This window comes from Sorghum bicolor, chromosome 10 (assembly GCF_000003195.3).
Source record: "Sorghum bicolor cultivar BTx623 chromosome 10, Sorghum_bicolor_NCBIv3, whole genome shotgun sequence".
In the NCBI taxonomy this organism is placed as follows: Eukaryota; Viridiplantae; Streptophyta; class Magnoliopsida; order Poales; family Poaceae; genus Sorghum; species Sorghum bicolor.
In genome coordinates, this window is record NC_012879.2 from 8,684,191 (window position 1) to 8,711,313 (window position 27,123).

General features: G+C 45.8%; 3 protein-coding genes and 1 pseudogene across 4 annotated transcripts; 2 read left to right on the top strand and 2 right to left on the bottom strand.

Moving 5' to 3' along the window:
* Positions 651 to 3,265, top strand: LOC8057890 (probable transcription factor GLK1). Its single transcript, XM_002436720.2, has 6 exons — positions 651 to 1,510; positions 1,665 to 1,805; positions 2,013 to 2,381; positions 2,480 to 2,539; positions 2,647 to 2,754; positions 2,852 to 3,265. The coding sequence occupies exons 1-6, from the start codon at positions 938 to 940 to the stop codon at positions 2,999 to 3,001; spliced, it is 1,401 nt and encodes a 466-aa protein (XP_002436765.1). The 5' UTR covers positions 651 to 937; the 3' UTR covers positions 3,002 to 3,265.
* LOC8057891 (protein ALTERED XYLOGLUCAN 4-like) lies at positions 11,516 to 13,566 on the top strand. 2 transcript variants are annotated; one of them, XM_021449062.1, is made up of 2 exons: positions 11,516 to 12,166; positions 12,302 to 13,566. In XM_021449062.1, the coding sequence occupies exons 1-2, from the start codon at positions 11,779 to 11,781 to the stop codon at positions 13,372 to 13,374; spliced, it is 1,461 nt and encodes a 486-aa protein (XP_021304737.1). In that variant the 5' UTR covers positions 11,516 to 11,778; the 3' UTR covers positions 13,375 to 13,566. The 2 variants fall into 2 exon arrangements, with proteins under 2 accessions (XP_021304737.1, XP_002436766.1); XM_002436721.2 differs by having other exon boundaries at positions 11,526 to 12,166; positions 12,293 to 13,566.
* On the bottom strand, positions 13,432 to 14,868 carry LOC8057892 (protein ALTERED XYLOGLUCAN 4). Its single transcript, XM_002438076.2, has 2 exons — positions 14,689 to 14,868; positions 13,432 to 14,565 (listed from the first exon to the last, which is right to left on the bottom strand). The coding sequence occupies exon 2, from the start codon at positions 14,477 to 14,479 to the stop codon at positions 13,463 to 13,465; it is 1,017 nt and encodes a 338-aa protein (XP_002438121.2). The 5' UTR covers positions 14,480 to 14,565; positions 14,689 to 14,868; the 3' UTR covers positions 13,432 to 13,462.
* Positions 23,836 to 24,875, bottom strand: LOC110431076 (annotated as a pseudogene).

A 27,123-nucleotide genomic window follows, 5' to 3' on the forward strand; every position in this document is an offset into this window, starting at 1 on the left:
GTGCATTGTTGACCTTCTTCTATAGACCCACACGTGCACTTCATTCAAAATCAGTCTGGCTATTAGTGGATCAATAATAATACATTTATTCAATGGATTCATGCTTAATTAAGCTTTCAATATATTGTGCCTGATCGATCCAGATGTGCCATCCTTTTCCACTGCTAGCTCAACTTCCAAAAGTTAACAGTTTGTAGATAAGAAGTGCTGGATTTACAGGGTTTTCATTTGCTGCTGCCCTGGTCGGCTTGTCACCTCATATATCCAAAAGTTAACAATTTGAACGCGTTTCTAAACTTATTAATTAAAAATGTTCATGAGCAGGGACCGAGCATGCAGCAGCCAGAGCCAGCAGGCCGGAGCAGGACAGTCGTCTCCAGCCGATATACATGCAGCCGCTGTCATCTTTTGTTCTCTTCTTGTCGCCTCTCTCTCACGAGATCGAGTCCACCACCTCTCTCCCAGTGTTGCATTGCATCACACCCCAGCCGAAAAGAAAACAAACTGGCTCCAAAAAACACTCGTCCACACACAGGCATACGCTTGCTACGAGACCGCAATAATTCGCAGAAGCCACCAAGCTGCACTTGCGCTCGCGGACAAGGCCACCCATCAAAACGATTCAGAGAAATCTCTGCGAGCTTTGTGGTCGAGATGCCTTCTCCCTTCGCCGTTCGGTTCGCCCCCAAATACTCCCCAGAGAGGCCATCGCACACCAAATGGTCAGTACTAGTCCTTCCTAGCTAGCTCAACAGAAACAGCAGTGCAAAGACAGGTTACAACAACCTACCCTAACAGGCCATTCGTTCCTTTCCTTCCAGTGCACTGTATTCGTGAGCTAGCTACCTCTGAGCTCCAACTCCAAGTGTACCTAGTGTGGCTAGCTAGCTAGCTACTGGCTAGACACTTGAGAAGCTTGCAGTGTCGCCGGCCGGTGATGTGTGCCGATGTGGAGGAGTGCGGTGGAGCCGCCGCCGGCATCAAGGAGATGGAGGAGATCGCCGTCGGGCCTGTGTCGGACCTGGATTTCGACTTCACGGTCGACGACATAGACTTCGGCGACTTCTTCCTCAGGCTAGACGACGACGACCGAGATGCGCTGCCGGACCTCGAGGTCGACCCTGCCGAGATCTTCATCACCGATTTTGAGGCAATCGCCACCGGCGCCGGCCATGGCGGCGTCATGGACCAGGAGGTGCCCAGTGTCCTGCCCTTAGCAGATGCGGTGCACATAGGCGCCGTGGATGTGGATGTGGATCCATGCTGTCCCGGTGTCCTTGGTGGCGAGGAGGACAACGTCACAACGTGCGAAGATGTGGAAGAAGGGAAAGGAGAGTGCAACGACGACCATGCCGAAGGCGAGGAGGTAGTCGCCGGTAATGGTGACTCCGGTGAGGGCGGCTGTGGAACCGTTCTGGGCGAAAAGTCACCGTCTTCGACGACATCGCAGGAGGCTGAGAGCCGTCACAAGTCGTCCAACAAGCACTCCCATGGGAAGAAGAAAGCAAAGGTACACTACTACGCATGCATGTGTATTAGCTAGCAATTGCAAGCCCTAATATAAAGCAAACAAAGCGATAAGCTAGCTAGGTTCATAGGTCTCGTCTCGTCTCGTCTCGTGACACTATATATATATATGTATGTGCTGACATGTTTTTACACAGGTGGATTGGACGCCGGATCTTCACCGGAGATTCGTTCAAGCAGTAGAACAGTTGGGCATTGACAAGGCAGTGCCGTCCAGGATACTCGAGATCATGGGGATCGACTCCCTCACGCGCCATAACATTGCCAGTCATTTGCAGGTCCGTGCCGCCCGTGAAGCTTAGTAGCGTCACTGGATCCTCTCCATATCCATACACTATTACTGCATTGATCCAACGTTTTTTTTTACTCTGCCTGTGGAATTATTGTTACACCATGTTCTTGGCCTCGTAGGCTCGTATATATGTAGCTATCAATATTTCCTTTGTGTTATACTAATGATCGATTTGCTATTTAAATTGAAGCAGAAGTACCGTTCTCACAGGAAGCACATGCTTGCAAGGGAGGTGGAGGCCGCGACCTGGACGCACCGGCGACAGATGTACGCTGCCGGAGGAGCCCCCAATGGCGTGAAGAGGCCCGATTCCAACGCGTGGACCGTGCCGACCATCGGCTTCCCTCCGCCGCCGCCGCCGCCGCCGCCTCCTCCTCCTCCTTCTCCTCATCCGATGCAGCACTTCGGAAGGCCGCTGCATGTCTGGGGCCATCCGACGCCAACGGTGGAGTCACCCCGGGTGCCAATGTGGCCTCGGCATCTCGTCCCCCGCACCCCGCCGCCGCCGTGGGCTCCTCCGCCGCCATCTGACCCGGCGTTCTGGCACCATGCTTACATGAGGGTATGTACGCGTTACTTTCGGATGCATCTCATACGTTAGCTTCATAATAAGGGAGCTAGATTAGCTAGTGTTCTGACGGCCGGATTTCGTTTTATCAGGGGCCTGCACACATGCCGGGCCAGGTGACTCCCTGCGTGGCAGTGCCAATGCCAGCTGCGGTAATGGTTCATGTTCATCAACAATGCTCAAAAAATGGAAATTGGCATATCATAGTCAAAGATATTATTGTTCTCTAATAAGAGCTTTGTGATGTCCTGATTTTCAGCGTTTCCCTGCTCCACCCGTGAGGGGTGCTTTGCCATGTCCACCTCCAATGTACAGACCTCTCGTTCCTCCAACACTCGATACGCAGTTTCAGCTACAGACACAGCCAGTAAGCGTAGCTGTATTCACATGTTTCAGACAATACTCATATTTCTGCATGCGGCACTCTCAACTCGGCCCTTCCTTTTCTTTTTGTATTTTTTCAGTCAAGTGAGAGCATAGATGCAGCAATAGGTGATGTTTTAACGAAACCGTGGCTGCCACTGCCCCTGGGACTGAAGCCCCCTTCAGTAGACAGTGTCATGGGCGAGCTGCAGAGGCAAGGTGTGGCAAATGTGCCACCAGCTTGTGGATGATCCCCGGGGCTCCATAGCTAGCTGCTTGTCCCTGCAGTCCAACAAAAAGAATTTGTCGACATGCCTTTTCTGTTTCAAATTTTCATGAACCATTTATGGACCACTCTCTCTTAGTTAACTTGTTCAGGGTCAGAGAGCAAAACAGTACATCCTTTCAGGTTTGAGGGAAATCAACCTGAGTACATCCAAGTACAATGTGCCATGACGGAATAATGAAGTCTTGGCCTTGGCCCGAATAATCAGTAGCTGCCATCTCAGATTTCAGGCTTCTTGGTCAACAATATATGTGAAATGCTACAGGTTAAATTAAATAACACTAGACGAGAGAGCTCTAGACCCGGTTCCTAATAATAACTAGCTTTAGAATCGGTTTATAAATAAGGGTGGTACTTACACTACTATAAAAACAATTTTTAGAGACATCCTTTTTTTTAGATACGATTGCTATTTTTGCCATACCTACTAAAAATAGAGAAAAGGATCCCAACTTACTAACCGTCTCTAAAAACATATTTGCAAAGACATCCAACCACCTATAAAAATATGACGCTATTTCTAAAGCTATAGGCCCAACACTTTATTAGTGTTAGTGTCGACCACCATCCTCTCACTCTTTCCTTTATCAGTTTTGTGTCACCAACTAGTAAATTTAGCATCGCTCATGGAGTTCATTGAGCAAGAGCTCGGTCAGCATGGGCTCTCGGCTAGATGCGATCGTTGCTGATGTGTCCATTACATCGTTGTTGTGCCAAAGAATAATACATGTGATAGATTGAGATTCCTACATAACTTGGTTCACCACCATCTTAGAGTGCCCACGGACATAGGCCCTCAGGTACCAAGCAAAATGGTCATGTAGAGCCCATGAACTAGGGCTTCATACTCGGTGATATTGTTGTGTGGCCTTGAAGTGCAACTAGGGCACGTACCACAATCAGTCCCCTTTTGGGAGCTGAGGATTACACTAGCACTTGTGTTGTCTAACATCAACAACCCATCGAAGTACATCGTCCTATACTTGAACCGACATTGGTGGGGTCTGTGTCTCAGTCTACTCGGCCAAACAGTTGCCTAAACATGAGACTTTATGCTGGCATGGGGGACATAATTGTCCTTGTTGGTGAATGGTGATAAACTCGCTGACAGGCATAGGCGGACCCAGGGCCCGGCGACCCTGGGCACCTGCCCGGGCTGGCACGATGTACTTAGGTGTATATGCATGTTATACTAAGCTTATACGAGTATTAGCTAGACAATAAATTACGTAGGTTTATACGGAAAAGCACCAAGATGCAGCAAATCATCCCGTAGGAGGCAGCCCGACTCATAAATTGGCAGTCATTGCACTGAGTGGTTGTGCTATCTTTTCTCTTTGTAGAAATATATTTATACAAACATATTATCACTTATCAATGGCCATATTTCGTCCGGGCTCTAGAAAGTCTCTAGGTCCGCCACTGCTGACAGGGAAGAGCTTCACCACTGAGTTGGAGTGTTGGTCGTGGTAGTGGAGTAGCTTCTGCACCTACGGGTGGTCTTGGAGTTGAACAACACCTCACTGACAAAGTAAAATTTCCTATATATACGGCCTCGGAGAAGAATGTCACAACCTCAAAGATGGGCGGCGCGGCCAAGGCGTGTGCGAGGAGCCGAGCAGGGCTGGCGTGTCTAGGACTCATCGTGTGGGCCTCCTGAGTCATTGCTCGCCGCGAGCTGAAGGCGCAACTCGTCACGGCTATAGAACGCCGAGCGAAGCTCGTCCTGCCAGTCGTGCCCAAGCCATGGGCCTATGCTCGACACGGCCGCCTGCATAAGTGCCTATTCACGTGCTGCTCAGGTCACGGTCATTGCCTCATTGGTGAAGGGCGGTGCGTGTGTGGTGAACGGATAAGGCTCTAGAGCATTCGTTGTTGATCAACGAGATAGGGCTCCATTTTTCTCCTTGTTTTTCAAATTAATTGACAAAGCATGTGGGCCCACTGAGCACCCAAACTCAAACTCAAATCCAAACCCTACCATAGCCAAAAAATCGGTTGGGCTTTCAAATTTCATTTTCTATTCCATAACCCTCCTCTCCATATACCATACTCCAGGGGCAAAGCAGACTTTTCTCTTGGGACTTAATACTGTTAGTCTAAACTGTCATAAATGTCGAATAGGAAAGAAAAACTCGAGTAGGAGACATATAGGAAAGAATTTCAGTTTCGATGTCAAATAGGAGAGCAACATTATTTTTGGTGTCAAATAGGAAATTTTCTCATAAGTATATTAGTAGTCGCACCTTGAGGACATGGCCTAGCTCATCATGCTCAATGATGCAGTAGGTGAGACATTGGGGGAAATTCGAGTGACACTCGTGGAAGGGAAGAAGCCGTGACGGTGAAGAAGCTGTAGCGGGGAAGAAACTATGCTAAAGCTATGCGTTCTACACCACACTGGAGTGGCGTGCAATGGGGAAGAAAGATGTAGCATGCGGCACGAAGAGAAGGGAGGCGATATTTTCTAGGCCATTCGGTAGGTTTTGTGTTGTGGTTTGTGCTGGGCTTGGGTTACTCGAACCCGTACGATGGATGAATTTCCATCTGACGACCGAGCATTGGCGTTACTGTTACTACAATTAAATATCTATTACTATAAAAGAATTTTGGTTACAAGAAGAGCACATATGCCAAGGTACACCATGGAGAAGATTCCCAATAAACTTGGGTCTTTCTCTAGAAGACTTCCCTCACTCTCTCCCTATTTGCATAATAGTACAAGAGCAGAGCTTCACCTAAGCTACTAAAGAGTAGTTTACTCCTTTGTGTCATGAATGAGAGTGAGGGGTTAGGGGGTATTTATAGCAATTCTGGGTGGGTCCATGGATCCATGTGAAGCATCTTTGAAAGCCCTAGTTTGGTTTTGGATAATTGATGAAACCCTAGTACTAACCTCTATACTAAGTGTGTGTAGACTTAATGAGGTTGGTACATGTCAAGTGATGGAGCAAGGGAAGATCATGGTGATAATGGTGATGACCACAAGATGATCTAATGCTCAACTTAGAAAAGAAGAAAGAGAAAAACAAAACCCTATGGAGATCAAGGCAAAGGTATTGCTTAGGGTTTTGGTTTTGGTGATCAAGACACCATAGAGGGTGTGATCACATTTAGGATAGATAGCCTTACTATAAAGAGGGGAATTCTTCGCCTAAACGATTATCAAGTGCCACCAGGTGTTATTGTTCATGTAAATGCATTTAGAACCTAGTAAGCTAACTTAACTCCTTCAATGAAAATGATTATAAAAATGCTAACATACTTGCACATATTGGTACACACATGGTTATAGATGGCCATCGGGCCGTGCCGGCCCGGCCCGATGGCCCGGTGTGTCATGTCGTGCCTGCTCCGGGCCGCGCCGTGCCGTCGTGCCGGCCGGGCCGTGCCATCACCATGCCTCGTGCCGGGGGTATGGCCTAAGGCACGGCCCGTGGGCCGTCGGGCTGGCCCGAAGGCACAGCGGGCCACCGGGCCAAGGTCGTGTCAGGCCAGTAGCAGGCCTATATTTTCTTTTTTTATTTAGAATTAGCAGGCTACATTTATTAACAGGCCAATCAAGATGGATGGATGGGCCAACAAACCTATATTTTCTTTTTTAGAATTAAAAAGCTATATTTTTTACTGGGCCATTAAGCACCGGGCCGTCGGACCATGCCTGAGACGTGCCACGGGCCACGGTGGCGGCCCAGGCACGGCCCGGTGCCTCGGGCCGTGCCGTGCCGTGCCCGATAGTTGTCGGGCCGTGCCGTGCCCGGACCGGGCCAAAATGTCAGGCCGCGGGCCGGGCCAACGGGCCACGGGCTGCATGGCCAACTATACACATGGTGATGTTGGCACACTTTAAGAAGGAGGTGAAGAAAATGATTGTAAAAATGCTAACACACCTGTACATGTTGGCGCTTTTGAGAAAATAAAACACATATTTTCTATTACGCCGGTGGAAAGTTTGGAGAAGTCGCGGGAGTGTTTTTCACTGAAAAACACCAGATGGTGGACGCTGAGGCATTGGACGCTAGCGCAACGTTCGATGTATAGTGGCTGAGTAGCGCTAGGGAAAGTGTGCGTCGGACCGTCTAACGGGTGAGCGTCGGACGCGGGCCGAACACTGTTCCCGCGTTCGGTGAGGTGGTGACGTCAGCGAGCGCGAGAGCGAGCCTCTCTGGCTGTGAGCGTCGGACGCCAAGGAGCATCTGGTGTGGACGCGTTGGGCGCGTCCAACGCCCCTGCGTGTTTGTAGGGCTCCCTGAATAGCGTCCGGTGAGGAGGGGTGCGTCCGGTGTGTTGCACCTGACACGTCCGATGTTTAAACCTGTGAACTCAAATATTTAAGTGACCATTAGAGATCAATGCACGAGATTCAAAACCAAGACATGACTGTCATCTAAGCGTCGGATGTTGGGTTCCAGCGTCCGATGGCTAACCGTCTGCGCGTCCGGCGCCCCTGATTTCTGGACAGTGAGAGAGTCAACGACTCTATTTATTGAGGGGGCTTATAAATAGTTGTTGGCTGGCTTGGGGCTCACCCTCTTGGTATTCTTGACTACTTGACATTCTTGTGATCCTAAGAAAACACCTCTCACTCATCTCCTTCATAGATTAACCATCTTTGTGAGATTGGGAGTGATTCAAGTGAATTTGCTTGAGTGATTGCATCTAGTGACACTTGGAGATCGATTTAGCTATGGTTGTGTTGTTACTCTTGGTGGTTGCCGCCACCTAGACGGCTTGGTGCAGCGTAGGAGGATTGGCATGAGTTGGTGATTGTTCGTGGCCATCTCCCGGTGATTGTGAGGGGTTTGTGCTTTCTCCGGTAGAGAGCCAAAAGGTAACTCTAGTGGATTGCTCGTGTCATTGAGTTACCTCACTTGTGGGTAGGTTCTTGCGCTGTCCTAGTGAGGATGAGGTTCGTACTACACCTCTTAGCCGCCGAACCACCAAGTGTTGGTCAACACAACGGGGACGTAGCGTGCCGGCAAGCACGTGAACCTCGGGAGAAAAATCGGTGTCTCAATTGCGTTTGATTGACATTCTCCCGGTGCTTGATCGTTCATATATTGATGATTGGTTCATCCCCTACATGGTGGTATAAATATCTCTTTCTCTCCATTTACTTACTGCAAAGTAGTGTAACTAGTTTAGTTACTAGTCTTGCTTGTGTAGTTAAGCTCACTAGTGTAACTTGTAGAGACTTAGTTCTTGTGTGCCTAGTGATTATAGCAACTAGAATTTTTGGTTAGGTGGCTTGCAAACACCCCTTTAGAGCTAGAGTAAAAAGATTTGCTTTGTTATTTACTAACCTCTTGCTCTAGTGAATTTTTAGATTAGGCTATTCACCCCCTCTTCATGGCTTTTGGATCAAACTAACCTTGGATTGATGGTGGAGATCAAGTAAGAGTGTGCTTCCTGCGTGGGAGCATGCGGAGAGGCGGTGGGTGGAGATGCACCTTTTAGCGACTAGGGGGTTGGCTGACCTCCTATGAATGTGTACCCACCCCTTCTAGTAGGGTGTTGCGTCTTGAGTGGGTATTTGTTGATATTTACATCTTGACACATCAGTTTCTTGAGTTGTGGATCCTTCAATCCATGTGTTCCCATCTCTAGCCATTCAATGAAAACACACTTATGATCCAAGGGTTGATATTGCTTACAGGATTGTTTGGGAGGGTTGCCATGGCTTGAGAGGGGCCTATGGGCCCAATCCACCCAGAGTCCTTCAACATGTTCCTACAAGGAAATATGGCATGTACATGGGGAAACCATGTTATTTGTACATAAATCACTGCAGCTTTGCTTGTTATCTTCTAGGAATGATATTTTGTTGATGATTTTGACTATGCAAATATATGGTGAAATTACTGTCAACACACTTCTTTTCATAAGTGATGTAGGCACCGTGTAGGCTATTTTGGGAGTGCTTGGCAAGTGCACTTTGGTTCCCTGGCATGTTACAGAGTTTGCATGTAAAGACATCTCAGTTGGTGCAGAGGAGGTCAACAACTGCACTTTGCTATTTGTTGGACAATGTGTTTTCGACCCACACCGTCTTTGAGGAATCCTCAGGGGTTGAAATTTATCGCGTTGGTGTCCTCCACTGGCCACTGTGAGTCACAAGCACCCTCAATTGTTGCCGATAGAGGCGATGATGCTAGAAGACATATGACTTTCCATAAGCAAGATATTTTGGTCTTTAAAAATCATGTTCAATAATAGAAGTTTTAATGTAGCCATGTCTTAGTTATTGTTATTCAAGAACCAAGAATTATAAGGGCACTCACAATGCAGACTCTATCATAGAGTCTAAAGTTATTTATTACCTCGAACAATGTGGACTTGGAGTCTAAATAAGACTTGGAGTCTTATTTTTTCTATCTCTTTCTTCAATAAATATGCTGCCACATCAGCAAAATACCATAAATAATATGTAATTAAGTGTCTTGGACTCTGTGATAGAGTCTTGCATTGTGAGTGCCCTAACAAAGCATGGATCATAATTAGATATATCAGGATATGTAATCTATGGCTCATCCATTGACAAAATATTTTGTGGCCAATGTTGTGATTAAGGATGAAAACGGAACGGAAATATCTCGAAGCGAACCGAACCGCTTTCTATATTTGATCCGATCGAATTCATATTTTCTTGTCCGACTTTATCGTTTTCGCTTTCGTATTTTAGATGTTTCGTATTTCAAATGTAAAAGTAGAAAACGGTTTTGATATTTTTCGACCGTTTTCTACTTTTCTACTTTTAATTTGAAATATTTCGAATTCAAAATTTGGTTTAAACCGAATTTAGTCAACTGTAGGGTCACACAGCCTAATTACAGACTACTCACCCTGCATCTGCGTTCTTTCTACTGGTGGCTAGTTGCGTTCCTGCTAGCTATTAATTGCTTATTCTAGACTTGTATTTATGTGTGGGCTATTGTATTAAATACCTAAGACCAAGGATCATGTACTTTTTAATTATTATATGCACTTAAACTTGATCGTGTATATACTTAGTCATGCACTTGGTACTACATATTGGTATTTCGTATTAGGTTTTCGTATATCGACCGTGTTCGACATAAATCCGATCGAATTGGATCGTTTTCGAAAGTCTCGATATTTCGTAAGTTCGTGTTCGTTTTCGTGTCCGACTTTACTGTTTTTGTTTTCATTTTCGTATTTCAAATATAAAAGTAGAAAACAATTTAGGAGTTTTTCGACCGTTTCCGACCGTTTTCATCCTTAGTTGTGATGTCCAATAAGAAGGTATATTCTAGATATGTACTCTGTGGTTCTTCCTGGATTTCCGGCAAAGGTAGCAAGGCCTTAGACTATCTCCAACAAGATAGCCATAAGGTGACTCATACCCAAAATGCCTTCTGCACAGTGTTTTATGGCAAGTGAACAACCTCCAACGGACAACGTAAACCCAGGACGCATTTTGGGTTGGAGGGATCACCGGATGCAAATTTGCGTTCTCCCTCTGTCTCTTTGCGTCTCCACGCAGCGGGGCCCACCACCACGCGCGGGACGACCAGAGTTGGCTCAGTGCGGGGCCCACCACCACGCGCAGGACGACCAGAGCTTGGCCCACCACCAAGCGAGAGCGAGCTGCAGCGGCGTGGTGGAGATGGAGATACGTGACCCTTTTTGCCTCCTTTGTTGGAAGAGGTAAGTTTTAGGTGGTTGATTTTTTCACTGTGGGAAACCCAAACCATGAAATGAGTGGTGTATTTGGGTCATATTTGTTGGAGATAGCCTTAAGAGGGTCTCCATGCTTCCGGCAACGGTAGTGAGGGCTCCATCCCCGACCGCCTAGGTGTTAGATCCACCCTTATTCTTCTTTTGACACAATATTTGAAGATCAATGTCATGACCACCAGTAATAATACTGATGCATATACTACTATCTTTGTCCTAAAAAAGATGCGATTCAAGGTCGTGTCAAAGTCAAACTATCTTAAATTTAATTAAGCTTGTATGAAATTATATCAACATATATGTATGACTCCAAATAGGAATACTACTAGAGAAAACGTTTCACAATATTTATTACAAAGCAAATTTATATAAATTGAGCTCAGCAATGCACAACATCCAGATTGACCTCATGTTCATGTTCAGACTGTGGTTTGTTAGTTTTTTCCGTTCGCATTGTTTACCAAATTTGATTGCACTAGTTGGGTGATCCTTTTCCCCGGTACATCCAATAGATAATCTGACAGGTGAGACCTTTGCCCACGAAGCCATCGTGTCGTGTGTCACAACCAGCCGTCTGGATCTAGCTAAATGCGTAGGCCAACCGACCTCACCCATCAACACCCTGTTTCGGTGTCTCGCACTGCAATAGGTTCAGACTTCCACGCTGATGAGCTCACACGCGGTCGGTCACGCCGCAGCAAGCGACACATTTCTTTTTGCATAATACTGGGATGCGAAAACCGTGGCAACTTCAATTCATTCGTGCTCTGAGATGGCGTGTTAACCACGAACGTTAAGGAACCCAGACAGCTAGTTATCTGTAAAAACTAGCCATGTGTGGTGTGCAGTTTGGTGAGCTACTAGCGCGACTGCCACACCCAAGTCACCAACCTCGTCAGAGTTCGGCTTACCAGAAGTGACTTCCAGCAACAGCCGAAACAACCACTAATAATATAGCGGAAGCGAAAACGCCCACACATCCTTCAAATCTAAAGCTGGTATGCTTCGAAAATCCAGTTCCGGCTTGTGATCGAGCAGAGCAGCATGATGCCACTTCCTACCTCTCCTTCCTCGAGCCCAAGGCTGCTGCGCAGCAGCAGCAGCGAGTGGCACGCCGTGGTGCAGAGGAACGTCAGATCCTCGCTGCTGCTGCTCCTGGTGCTCTCCACCATCTTCGTCTTCTCCGTCCTCTACTCGTCGCACGGCTTCGGCGTCGGAACGACGGCTGACCAGGCGCTCACGCAGAGGCAGAGCACCCATCATGGAGCCATCGATCGTTTTGTGCCCGGGCAGGAGGAAGCCGATGAACCGATAGCAGTCCCTGCCGAGAACAATGAGGCGTCAGAACAGAACCTAGCTTCAGACATCTCGTTGCCATCAGCAAACACGTCAACAGCTCCCGCAGTTCCTGCATCAAGCAGATCAGATCAAAGTAAGTTCAGTTTGACAGTGAACTGTTTTGGCATTTCTTCCAAGCTATACAAAATGTTGCATTACCTGTGACAGTACTAGGACATACAGTTGTATTTGCTTGAATGTCTGATGGTGGCATGCTTAGGTTCGGCAGGAGCGGCGCATGTTGAGCAGAAATGCGACATGTCTATGGGGAAATGGGTGAGGGAGCCACGGGGTCCAGTCTACACAAACCTGACGTGCCCGACGCTGCCGGACTTCAAGAACTGCCAGAAGTACGGCAAGGACCCGGGGCACCTCTTCTGGCGGTGGCAGCCGGACGGCTGCGACCTGCCGCGGTTCGCGCCGGAGCGGTTCCTCGACGTCGCCCGCGGGAAGACGCTCGCGTTCATCGGCGACTCCCTGGCGCGCAACCAGATGGAGTCGCTGCTCTGCCTGGTCTCGCAGGCCGAGACGCCGACGGACGTGTACCGCGACGCGTTCGACAAGTTCCGGACGTGGCACTTCCCGGAGCACAACTTCACGCTCATGGCGATGTGGACGGAGTTCTACGCGCACGCCGTGCCGGTGCTCGGCGCCGACGGCAAGCCGACGCCCTCCTTCGACATCCACCTTGACAGGCTCAACGCCAACTGGACGGCTCGCCTGCCGGGGCTGGACTACGCCGTCATCTCCGGCGGCAACTGGTTCTTCCGCGTCAACTACCTCTGGGAGGACGGTCGCCGGATCGGCTGCGTCAACTGCCGGGAGCCCGGACTCACGGACCTCGGCATCGTCTACGCCGTCCGCCGCGTCGTCAGGGCGGCGCTCGAGGCTGTCGCCGGGTGCCGGGACTGCAAGGACGGACTCGTCACGTTCCTGCGCACCTACACGCCCGACCACTTCGAGCACGGCTCCTGGTTCAGCGGCGGCTACTGCAACAGGACGCGGCCGCTGGAGGAAAGCGAGATCAGCTTGGCGAGCATCGGGTGGGAGCTGAGGAGGGTGCAGAGCCAGGAGGTGACGAGGGTGAGGGAGACGACCGGGAAGACGACGAGCTTTGAGCTGCTGGACGTGACCAAGGCGATGATGCTGCGCGCCGACGGCCACCCCGGCGGGCACTACGACAAGCGGTGGGTCAGGAACGCCAGCGACTGCCTGCACTGGTGCCTGCCCGGCCCTGTCGACATGTGGAACGGCATGCTGCTCCAGAGGCTCGCACACATCTCGCCGCAGCCGCTGCTGTAAAGGGATCACATTGGCATGTTTTCTTCGAGCCTACACACTGAAATATTTATTGTTCTAAAAAGAACGTGTTTAGTATGTTCTTTGCCATTCAGACGCCGGCCACAATCATCTTGGCCAGTATGTCGTTGAACGTGTCGACCAGCCCCGGCGCGCACCAGTGCAGGCAGTCGTTGGCCACGGTCTCCGGCACGGGGCGCCAGTCGTAGGCGTGTGCGAAGAGGTATGGCCCGGGATGCCCGTCGGGACGCATGGTCGCCATCTTCGTCACGTCGAGCACCTCGAACCGCACACCGCCCCACCGCCGCGTCGTCTTCGCTGCCGCCGCCGCCACCTCCTCCAGGACGACCTTCCTCAGCTCGGCGTCCGCGGTCGCCACCTCTGCCTCGCCGTCCTCGTACGGCTTCGTGCGCGAGCATGCGTCGCGGTGGTTCCAGCCGTACTTACTGTCAAAGTGAGCCGGCGCGATGGTCGCCACCACCACGAGCTTGTCGCCGCCGGTGCCGGTCGTCGACGACGACTTGGCATCGATGTACTTGAGCGTCCTCCGGACCACCTTGCGGTACACGCCGAGGTATCCTATGTCGGTCTTGTTGACGTCCGGACGGGAGTACACGCCGACGACCTCCCCGTCCTCGTAGTACAACGCCGGGCGCGGGAACCAGTGCCCCGCCGAGATCACCACGACGTCCATGGCGGCGACGTCCGCCGTCCACGGCTCGGTGAGCGCGTCGAGGACCACGGTTTGCTGCGTCATGGCGTAGTCCTCCGGGCGGCCCTCGGCGCGCACGAGCAACGGCGACCAGTACGTGCTGACGTTGACGGCGTGCGGCGGCGGGAAGACCCACCGCCAGAACTTGCGCCCCAGCCGCTCCTCGTACCGGTGCACCGTCTCCGGCCGCGCCACGGAGGAGAGGAAGCACACCAGGGCCTCCGCCTGGTTCCGCGCCGTGGAGTCGCCGACGAAGGCCAGGTGCTTGCCCCGCACCAGCCGGAGGAACTCCGCCGGGTTCAGCGCCGAGAGATTGCACCCCGTGGGTTGCCACCGCCAGTGCAGGTAGCCCTTGTCCGGCTTGCCGTTGACCACGCACTTCTCCGTGCTCTTCATGTCGCAGCTCTCGCTGTCGTACCGTGGGCCGGTGACGCTGTCATCCCACACCCACTTACCGTCGCTATAGTCGCATAGCAACCATGCTGGCGATGCAAGAGAATAAAATCGATCAAGAATGCAGTTAGATTGCAGCTAGCCTTGCATGCAGAGCAACATGCAGTAATATAAACACACGCATATATGTTCAAAATAAGCGAAAAAATTACCTTGAGGAGGTGGTAGAGAAGAGTTCTTAGCTGTTTGATGTGTCTTCAACTGGACGAAGGTATCGGTGTAAGAGATGAAAGACGTTGGAGGGGAGTAGAAGATGAAATAGACTAGTGTCAAGGTGAAGAGGGCAAACAGAAAACAACCCAGAAGCTTGCTAGAGAGGGAACAGCGTCCATGATCTGCTAGCTCTTGTGTGGTTGCACCCATGTCTGATGAAGCTCTCGCTATAGTGAACGGATGCGCTTATATGTGCATCAAAGTGTACTGTAAAAGCTGCAAGATTCTAGGTAAGGGACAAACAGCGTGTAATAATACTGTTATTAGAAAGCTGTAGCACTATTGGCAGGAACGGTGACAGTGGTATAGACAAGCACCAGTGTATACGTATGTAATACGGTATATTGAACTGCAGACCATCAACTGGCTGGGAAATTAAAAACCTTTAGGCCTTGTTTGGATGTTGTCGGATTCACCTCAATCCACATGTGTTGGAGTGGATTGGGGTGGAATTTAGTTCAAGTTCCACTCCAATCCACCCCAACACATGTGGATTGATGCGAATCCGACTACATCCAAACAAGGCCTTATCTATGTAAGACGTGGGGAGCGCAATTTATTATAAAAAAATAAGGCATTTGTTCTCAACTCATCATTTGGACAATAAGTCAAAAGTCTAATACTGGGGATGTGGGTTACACGTTGTTACAAAACAGAGCAGAAAACATGCTAATCAAAGAAAAGAATACACCTAATCTAAGGTGTAGACACTTTCCTCCAGGAAAACTAAGGACGTGCAAATGATAAGTTCATCGTAAGTCACCACGGATAGAGATTACAAGTATATCTGTATATGGATATTACATTAAGGGAACGTATCGGATGAAAACTATAACCTTCGTGAAAACCTGTGCAAATCATAATAAAAAAAATTGTCTAAATTCATAAAAAAAATCACACATATAGATGATGATATATAACCTTATAAAATATCTTGTCCAAACTCGAATTCGTTTGTAAGATATAAAAATAATAAATTTCTAACAGATCCTACGGATAACTTTCTGGCTTGAAATTTGTTATTTATATCTCACAGACGAATTCGAATTTGGACAAGATATTTTACAAGATTGTATATAATCATATCATCTACATGTGTGATTTTTTTTGGTGAATTTAGATAAATTTTTTGCTGTGGTTTGCATGGGTTTTTATGAAGTACATTCCCTTGCATTAATTAGAAAATGAACAGAGAGAGCATATATAAAGATAAGTAACTTTCGTTGGCTGTAAGTATGCTAAACATGAATTTTCGATACTTATATACCCTAATATTTTTATCATGGTGGTTAGTTTTTTTATGGAGTTATTCTCCTAAGCATCTAGATTTAATTTGTATTGTGCTTTGAAAAAAAGAACTGCACACGTTGGTGGACTAGAAGTTCCTACGAATATCTTTGTAACCAAATACAAAGAGGATCTTTGGGAAGGAAGTGGTAGATGATCTGGGTTATCCAACGATAACATTTAGAGCAAATCATGCAGGCTTATACTCCCCCCATTACAAATTACTCTCTCCATATAGGATTTAGAAATCATTTTGAACAAGCTTTGGGTCAAATATTGAAAATATAAATTATAATAACTTTAAAATTATTAAGTTTGCAAATATGAAAATTATATGAATAGATTTCTTTTGAAAAATACTTTCATAAAAGTATACATATATTATTTTTTCCTAAATATTTCTATAACAATAAGTGGTCCAATTTGTGTTTTTGAAACCGTATTGTTGTCCTAAACGACTTCTAAATCCTATATGGAGGGAGTATAAGTCATTTGAATTTTCTTAAAGAGTCAAAATATCTTAAGATCGACTAAATTTATATAATAATTCAATAATATTTATTATACCAAATAAGTATTATTATTTTCTTCATTGATTATATTTACATAGTACATACCTATTTGATATTATAAACTTTTTATTTCTCTCTATAATTTTGGTTAAACTTAAGATGCTTAGACTCTCTAAGAAAATTAGAATGACTTATAATTTAAATAAAGAGAGTATTAAATAAATTGTAGGCTAGCTAGACTAGTTAATTCTTTTCGACATTTCCTGGCCAGTGTTCTGGAGTGCTATCGGTTGCTTACTGGCTAAACCTTTAGGCCAAGTACATTGGTATTGTCTCGTATATAGGCCTTGTTTACATTCAAAAAGTATTTAGATTTTGACACCGTAACATTTTTGTTTTTATTTGACAAACATTGTCCAATCATGGAATAACTAGGCTTAAAAGATTTGTCTCGCGATTTACAGGCAAAATGTATAATTAGTTTTTGTGTTCATCTATGTTTAATGCTCCATGCATGAGTCATAAGATTTGATGTGATGGAGAATCTTGAAAATTTTTTGGTTTTGGGGTGAACTAAACAAGGCCTATTCTCATGCAGTATCATATAGTTGTGAGATGACTTCAGGGGTAACACGTACAATAAGTTTTCTCATAGTACTAGGGTCCTTAACTTGTGTAAACAACAAAGTAATGTGTATGAGTTGCATGACAACAACCACTTGTACAATGATGTATAAGTTGGTCTCATAGTTCTAAATTTTAGCTTATGAGATGGTTGCTTCTTGAAACAACCACCTCTTTCTCTTACCTTCCTCTGTCTCCTCCATGTCATCAAAAAAAATCCAATGTGGCACCGCATGGGACAACCTATGAGATTGCTTAAGTGTACCAATGTACTTGCCTTAAGGTGGAGTTTGGTTTGGGAGCAGGAAAGAAATGAGGTTGGATGTCTCATCTTGTCCTAGTGTTTGGCTGAGACAACTTCGTTGAGGACGGGAATGCTTGTTGTGAGTGGACGAGGTCGGAGCTAAGGCAATGGGCGGGTGGGGTCAGAAGCCGAGGACATGGGTGTGTGAGGCTGAGGTCGTGGGTGGGGTTGGAGCCGAAGACAACTTTAGTACATGTGCTAAAACTATGAGGGCCTAGCATGGTCAGAGTGTCTTCATTGCCCTAGGACCTAACACAACATGATACTTTGAGTCTTAAAAGGGAAACAAATCCACTTGCCACAAAGGTCATTCCATTAGGGCACTCACAACCAAGAAACTAGGATTGTTTCTATGTTCATTGACCGATGTACTAACTATGCAAAATGATCATGCGACATTGGAAATTAAAGAAGAGAGAGAACGAAGTGGTTTCTTAGACAAGAAGCTATATCTAAAGAGGAACTAAGATATGATAAAGAGATGTGATATATAGATGATGAAGGGAGAAGACATATGCTGGACAAAGAAATATTTTGAAGAAACCATCCATTAAAAATATGGTTTCTATGCACAATATCTACATGATTTGGCAAGAATATAAACCATCTTATAGTTTTTTGTTTAGGACTGCCTTATCAACAACATGATAAATTTGGACGGCGCATACAACAAAATTCTAGGTAGTTGTGATATCCTCAATTTTTGGTATAGATACTTGTATAAATTTAATGGAAACATACTCCCTCTATGTCCTGAAATACACAATATAAAAAATTCAAAATATGTCTTGAATTATAAGGTATCCAGGAGGAGGGCAGGTTGATCCGCTATGTAAACTGTGTGTTTGTCAGCAAGAATCGCACACACACACACACATGGTGGTAAAATGCACTTTTACTAAAGAGCTGCGGAGATTGGTGGAGACATGGTTTCAACAAGGATTGATCCTGAACCAGGACACGAACAATATCAAAATGGAAGCTACTGACTCAAGGTCAACCAACAAATTGCCAAAGGATGAAACGGCAGAGCACCTGCCAACTTTCACCCAAAAAAAAACAAAATCCTCACCATAGGTTATTTAAATCAAACGTCATCGCCATCACCTATCCCAGCGAAAAGCTAAGGGAATTGGTGACAATAATTAACATCCAAAAGCAGCAATCGAGATTCGAGACACTAGCAATCCAAAGATCAAAGAGCCTACCATCTTTTACAGTCCAATTTTCTACAATCCGAATTTTAGAATCTAGCTTCTACAATCTGAAGAGGATCCAAACCGGGACTAATAATTCAGTCCCCATTATTGCCGTTTGGGATCGAGAAATGCAAGCAAAACTAGCTAGGGTTTGTAAGTGGTCCATTCCGCTTCCATCAACCTCAATGATCTAGGATTATATCTCGTATAGGAGGTTTAGGAGGGGAATGCGCAGGAGTTGCTCACCTGGTGGTAGCTGGTCGGCTGGGGCGTCAGCAGGCAGAGCCGCAGAGGTGCTCTTCCTCCATGGAAGGCTGGCCGTGCGGCGGATGTGCTCGATCCCCTTGGGGCGCTAGCGCTACTATTCGGCGGCGATACCCGTCTGCGGGCAAGCGGCGGTGGTGGTTTCCACCGGGAGCAGCGACGCGCGCGGAAAGGATCACGACTTCACGGCGATCGCGATCGGGGGCGTCGGGAGATTTGAATCTGCTTTGTGTTGTAGCGAGTTTTACGCAATATCATTTTCAGCGTCTTTTTTGGCTGAAAGGATATATTCGGACAAAATTTATTCCAACAAAAAATGAAAGAAAGGATATATTCTAACAATTTTTTAAAATACATATGTTAAGAGTTGAAGGCCGTGTGATGCTATAGTAAATATGTGCTAATAATAGATTAATTAGGTTCAATAGTCTCACTAATTAGCCACAACTTATGCAATTAAATTTATAATTAGCTCATGTTTAGCTCTTCTAATTAACATCTAAACATCTGATGTGACATGGACAAGTTTAGTCATGGGATCCAAACATCATTTAAACTTGAGTCCCCATATTTGCGTTATTTCGGTCCAACTTAATTAGTCAATATCTCAACTCAACAATCATTTAAAAGGCTCCACGTATTAATGTTTACATTAGACTTCTTCTAGAGCAAGTGATAATGTGACTGAAAGTATAATTTTCCATTGGCACCAACACGATGGGCCGGCCTGAGTATGACACGACAAAACACGGTCCAAACATGGTCCGGCCCAGATCATATAGTGCAAGGGTTGAAGAGGTGGAGATGAGTTTGGATTGCTTTTTGAGAAAATAAAATACATATTTACTATTGCATCGAAGAAAAGTTTTGGAGAAGTTGTGGGAGCACCAGAAGCTGGCTACGGAGGTGTCGGATGCTAATCCAACATCGGTGCGTTATGGCTTTGTGTCGCTCTTCTGAATAGTGCGTCGGAGCGTTTGAGGGTAACGCATCGGACACTAATCGATCAATATTTAAGCGTCCAGTGCGTTGTGACATCAGCAACTATCATGAGCGAGTTTCAGGCTCTGTGCGTCGGACACTGAGGTGCGTCCGATGCAGCACCGTCGGACGTGTCAGACGCGTCCTCAACGGTTTCTGAATCTTAATGAGTAGCGTTCAGTGCATAACACTTGATGCATCTGACGCTTTGAAAGCCCTAGTTTGGTTTTGGATAATTGATGAAACCCTAGTACTAACCTCTATGCTAAGTGTGTGTAGACTTAATGAGGTTGGTACATGCCAAGTGATGGAGCAAGAGATGATCATGGTGATGATGGTGATGACCACAAGGTGATCAAGTGCTCAACTTGGAAAAGAAGAAAGAGAAAAACAAAACCCTATGGAGATCAAGGCAAAGGTATTGCTTAGGGTTTTGGTTTTGGTGATCAAGACACCATAGAGGGCGTGATCACATTTAGGATAGATAGCCGTACTATAAAGAGGGGAATTCTTTGGCTAAGCGGTTATCGAGTGCCACTAGGTGTCATTGTTCATGTGCATGCATTTAGAACCTAGTGAGCTAACTTAACTCCTTCGAAGAAAATGGTTGTGAAAATGCTAACACACGTGCACAAGTTGGCTTACACTTTGTGGTGTTGGCACACTTTGAGAAGGAGGTGGAGTTTGAAAGGTAGAGAGAGGATGGGGTCCTCTCTCCCTCCCGCCGAGCTTGCGAGGCGGGATTCGGCGCTTTTCGAGAAAATGAAGTGCATATTTTCTATTGCGCCGGTGGGATATTTGGAGAAGTCGCGGGGGTGTTTCTCGCTGAGAAAACACTCACCGGACGCTGGCTTCTGGAGCACCGGACGCTGCGTCTGAGCGTCCGGTGTAGACAGTGCCTGGCCCAGCTAGGGTAAGGCACCGGACGATAGGCACCGGACGCTGGCTTGAGCGTCCGGTGGTTAGCGTCCGGTGTGCGGGCGTTTTGCGACCCTCTCTGCGCATGGGTCCGGTGAGCACCGGACGCTAAGGGTGCGTCCGGTGGCTTGCGTCCGGTGACCCTGCAAGTTTGCGAAGCTCTCTGCGCATGAGTCCGGTGTGCACCTGACTGTCCGGTGCTCACTTGCTCAGCGTCCGGTGCACTGCAGGTGACCGTTAGATTCTGACACGAGCGTGACACGTGGCTGACGTTGGAGCACCGGACGCTGGTGTTGAGCGTCCGGTGCCCCTTTAAGAGCGTCCGGTGACCCCGCAGTTTGCCCAGTGAAAGAGCCAACGGCTCTATTTGTTTGAGGGGCTATATATTCGTGTTTGGCTGGCTTGGGGCTCACTCTCTTGGCATTCTAACATACTTGACATCCTTGTGAGACTAAGCAAACACCTCCCACTCATCTCCTTCATAGATTATACATCTTTGTGAGATTGGGAGTGATTCCAAGTGCATTTGCTTGAGTGATTGCATCTAGTGGCACTTGGGGATCGTTCTAGCTGCGGTTTTCTTGTTACTCTTGGTGGTTGCCGCCACCTAGACGGCTTGGAGCAGCGGAGGAGGATTGGCACGAGTTGGTGATTGTTTGTGGCCATCTCCCGGTGATTGTGAGGGGTCTTGTACCTTCCCCGACGGAGAGCCGAAAGGTAACTCTAGTGGATTGCTCGTGTCATTGAGCTACCTCACTTGTGGGTAGGTTCTTGTGGTGTCCTAGTGAGGACGAGGTTCGTGCTACACCTCTTAGCCACTGAACCACCAAGTGTTGGTCGACACAACGGGGACGTAGCGTGCCGGCAAGCACGTGAACCTCAGGAGAAAAATTGGTGTCTCAATTGTGTTTAATTGGCTTTCTCCCGGTGCTTGATTGTTTATTTTGGTGATTGGTTCATCCCCTACACGGCGGTATAGATATCTCTTCTTATCTTTACTTACCGCAAACTAGTGTAATTAGTTTAGTTGCTTACTTTGCCTTGTGTAGCTTAGTTCTCTAGTGTAACTTGTAGAGACTTAGTCCTTGTGTGCACAGAGATCATAGCAACTAGAATTGTTGGGTAGGTGGCTTACAAACACCCCTTTAGAGCTAGAGCAAAAAGCTTCGCTTTGTTATTTACTAACCTTTTGCTCTAGTGAGTTTGTAGAATTTTTAAATAGGCTATTCACCCCCCCTCTAGCCATATTAGGACCTTTCACGCTTGTTAACTATGAACTTTAATGTTTAAGTGACCGTTGGAGATCAACGCGTCACATTTGACTAAGAACACGTGACAGTGATCTGGCGGTGCAGTTAGGGCAACGTCAGACGCTGAGCAGCGTCCGATGCCTAGCGTTGGTGCGTCTGACGCCCCCGACAGAGGGAAGTTCTAGAGGGTAACGACTCTATTTGTTGGGACCTCTATAAATACGTTGTGGCTGGATCTTGAGTGTTTCTCTTGGCACTTTGACATACTTGACATTCTTATGAGCCTAAGAAAACACCTCTCACTCATCTCCTTCACTAATTCATCATCATAGTGAGATTGGGAGAGATTCTAAGTGCATTTGCATGAGTGATTGTATCTAGTTGCACTTGAGGATCGTTGTGACTGTGAAGTTCTTGTTACTCTTAGTGGTTGCTGCCACCTAGACAGCTTTAAGCAGCGGAGAAGCATTGACACCAGTTGGTGATTGTTTGTGACCATCTCCCAGTGATTGTGAGGGGTGTTGTGCCTTCTTCGACGGAGAGCCAAAGGCAACTTTAGTGGATTGCGCGTGTTATTGAGATACTTCACTTGTGGGTATGTTCTTGTGGTGTCCTAGTGAGAACGAGGTTCGTGTTATAGCTCTTAGCTGCCGAACCACCAAGTGGTGGTCGACACAACGGGGGACTAGCGTGCCAGCAAGCACGTGAACTAGCGACCCGATTATATGAATTTTGCTCTCTCTCTCTCTCTCCAATAACTATTTTGCCACACTAACAAAATACTTAGGTGATAGTACAATTAATATCCATAATATTTACAAAAACTATGGTGGTTTCTACATAAAACCATCTCATAGTTTCTATACATATTAGATCAACAATGCATTGCTATTGAAAACTATCCCACGCAGCGCATGGTGGCTATAGTTGGGTCCGTAAGGGCAGTCCCAATGGGCGGTTTCTAGTTGTTGTTTCCAAGAGAGAAAGAAGGTCATTAATATCAAGTAGAAACCACTCTTCCCATTCCATAGTTTCCATAGAAAAATTAATACGAGGGATACACTAAATACAACATCCAAAAGAGCTGGATCAACTGTGGCAATAATTCTATAACAACACACGCTGCCACAAGAAGACGTTGCTACCCCAATTTTACACCCCACGGCATGTTCCAGAAGACAAGAACACAAGCTATTAAAGAAATGGCAAGGAAAACACTTCCCAGAATCATACATTTCCAGAAACCATATTGTAGAAATAAAGATAATAATAATAATAATAGGATACCACAATATTCATAACAGATGGCCATCAGTCGATTGCACATCATCTATGGTACCAGCAAACATATTGCCCAACGAGTACAGTAGTCCAGGAATAAAGATAACAGATAGCACATATAGTTGATAAACAAAGAACTAAAGTTCATGCATTGCATATAGCAAAATAATAATAAAATGGCATCATCCAGAAGAAGCCACTTTTGCAATAGGTCTTGCAGCAGTCCAGAAGCAAAATAACACGAACTCCAGAAGCCATCAAGCTGCACAGGACTTCAGTAACCATCATCTGCAAGACAAAACAGTAAACAAATGAATTTCACCAATTATTCAGTAATATTTGCACACAAAGATGAACTAGCATGAGCCATTATTATTCAGTAATATTTGCACAACAAGAACCATCATTTGCAGGACAAACAGTAAACAAATGACTTAGCAATATTTGTCATAAAAAAGATATGTACCTAATTATTTTGCCTATATGAATTTCCAAACTTTTGCCAAATATGTTCAATCAAATCAGATTGAAGTTGTCTGTGCGCTTGGCGTTCATGTAATGTGGTATTTCTGTGAAGCATGTCTTCAAGCTCTGGGTTTTCTCCATGACTGATAGTAGCTTCTTCAACAATATATGTGTTGCCTTCCTCATTCAAATCAAGGGGAACCTGCTCTATATCCTTCTCATCTTCAATTATCATGTTGTGGAGAATTATACAAGCAATCATGATATTTTGAAGATCTCCTTGTTCAAAGAGACGCGCTGGTCGACGCAAAATACAAAAGCGAGACTGTAAAATGCCAAAAGCACATTCAACATCCTTCCTTGCCCCTTCTTGCTTCTCCGCCCAAAGTTTATGTTTATCTAATTGTGGTTTACGTATAGACTTCACAAAAACAGGCCACTCTGGATATATGCCATCAGCTAGGTAATAGCCAAGATCATATTCTTTTCCATTGATAGAATACTTCACCTTAGGATCTTCTCCTCTCAAATGCTAAGCACATTGATATCATTGTTGGATCCAGCAACACCAAAGAAGGCATGCCATATCCAACGATCATGAGAAGCTACTGCCTCTAGAATGATTGTAGGAACACCATGATCACCACGAGTATACATCCCCTTCCATCCATAAGGACATTTTTCCCACTGCCAATGCATACAATCAATACTCCCCAGCATGCCAGGGAACCCACGACGCTCACCAATCTCCATTAAGCGCTCAATATCTTGTACTGTTGGTCGCCTCAAATATTCAGCCCCAAAAACAACAATCACTCCCTCCACAAATCTTTTCAAGCACTCTAATGCAGTACTCTCACCAATCTTAATATATTCATCAAGCTGATCTGTAGGGCTCCCATATGCTAACTGCCTTATAGCAGCGGTACACTTTTGAATTAGCGATAGCCCAGGGCGATTAAGAGCATCATATCTCAAGGTGAAGAATGGAGACCACTCACCGAGGACATCGACAATGCGCAGGAACAGGGGCCTTCTCATCCTAAACCTTCTACGAAAGATTGTAGAATTGTAGACTGGATTCTCTGAAAAGTAGTCATCCATAAGCTGCTGATTGGCTTCTTCACGAGGCCTTGCCACATATCTCTTTGGACCACTGTTGTGTCTCCTCCTCCCTTCTTCTAGTGCTTCAATATCACTCTTCAATTCTGCAAACATTGCATCTTGAAGGTCTTCTAATATCTCTTGCTCGGCTTCAAACTCTTCAAATGTGTACAAGTCTTCTGGTTCCATGCTGCCGTCCTCATCATGAGGTTCACCATCAGATGGTGCTTGATGAGCCATTAGGAAAGAGAACTACAGAGGGCAGAGGAAAGAGGGCAGAGGAAAGAGAACTACAGAGACCTTGTATATATACACACTAGAGGGCGTGGGTGTGTGTTCCAGTTTTAGTTTCACATGCAGATTTCAGTTTCACATAGCTTTCATAGCAAATACATGCAGATTTCAGTTTCACAGACACTTTACTGCTTTCACACAGCTTTCATAGCAAATAAATACATGCAGATTTCAGTTTCACAGGCACTTTACTGCTTTCACACAGAAGTTGGAGTGTTCCCATGCAGTTTTTAGTTTCACACATAAAATTTCAGTTTCACATAGAAGTTGGAGTGTTCCCTGTAGGTTTCAAATAAATACTAGCAGATTATTATATCAAATACTAGCAGATTATAGTAGCAGAAATAGTAGCAAATTATTATATCAAATATGATTTATATTAGCAGAAATGCAGCTATCATATACATACCTTAATACGTAGCAAATAAGGCCAACCTCATACACTCCAATGCTTTCTCCCTCTCAGCCAAAGCTTGAGCATTCATATTTGTTGTTGGTGCTAACAATAGCTCTCTGTAAGTATCAAGCATTTTACACTTGAGTTGCTTTTCTGCTTCCTTATCATTCAACCTAGCAGCTTCAATCTTACTATGTGCCATAATTTGTTGCGTCTCTGCCATCTTGTCACGGTCCTTCCTAGCCAATGTGCTTACTTCAATGAACTTGTCCATCTTGTCACTAATCGAAGTGTAAGCTTGAGGTACCTTCTTTTTCCCATGGAGCTCATCCCTAGCCTTCTTATGACCCATAGGACGAATATTAGGATCATCTTCCAAATGAACCACTTCAGCTGGCTTATGGGATGCATGCTTCTTTTCCTTTTCCATTTCTCTTTTAACATAAGCAGACCACTTTCTTTCATTCCCACAACCTTCCAAAAGTGCTTCAGATGAAAATCTTTATCTTGATGGTCTTTAGCATACATCTTTTCAGCCATGTCCATCAATTGGTCATCACTATAACCACTTCTGTATACTCGAGTGGTACTCACCCAGCAACCATGGAATTCCATTGTTGGTTTCTTCATACGATCCCAACGGATCTTTAGTTGGTTCCGATTTCTCCTACGGGAAACCTCTGTGCCGTTGTTATATTCTTCAGTTACATCTGCCCAATATTGATCTCCATTCCTATCGGTACCATCAACTGGGTCCTTTGATTTTCGCAGCCAAGCAGAAGCCTACATTCACAGAACAACACTCAAAGTTTAACCAAGCAGTTGTATATGTAAACTTCAAGCTCAAAGTTCACAAAACTAAGAAAAGTTGCTTACCAATCTAACGTCCTCATCTTTCGTATAGTTCAATCGCCTCTCAGTCCTCTCATCTTCATCATTGGTTGCATCTGCATCTACATTGATTGTTTCTTTGTCTTGTGCATTGCTTTCCACTGGTAGGGTTCTTTTCAGATTTAGAGCAGTTGGAGAAATTGTAGTTCTGGTTCTTGTATTGCCAACTAAATGGAAATTTTCTTGATTATTGTTTAAGTTCAGCAAATTGGTAAACCCTCCTTGTGGGTATATCCTAGAAAAATAAAAAAGAAATGTTTAATTCATTAACAACTTAATTACAGCATGAAAAAGAAAATTAAAGGCAAACTGGATTGCTTGAAAAAAATATGAAGTGAAGCATCTCAGTTATAACAACTTAAAAAAATGAAGCATGGCAAGCTAACAGGAGGTTTAAAGAATGAAGCTGCAGCAACCTAACACATGCAGGAAGTGAAGCATCTCAGTTATAAGCACTTTGCCTGAAATGATTAAAGTTGCATTTGCTTTAACAAAAGAAAACTCATGATATACTCTAATTTTTCTTCTTTGTTCCGTGGGCAATCAGAAATCAGAGCTTCAATTTCAGGAACAAGAACCAGGAACAAGAGCTTCAAATTTGCT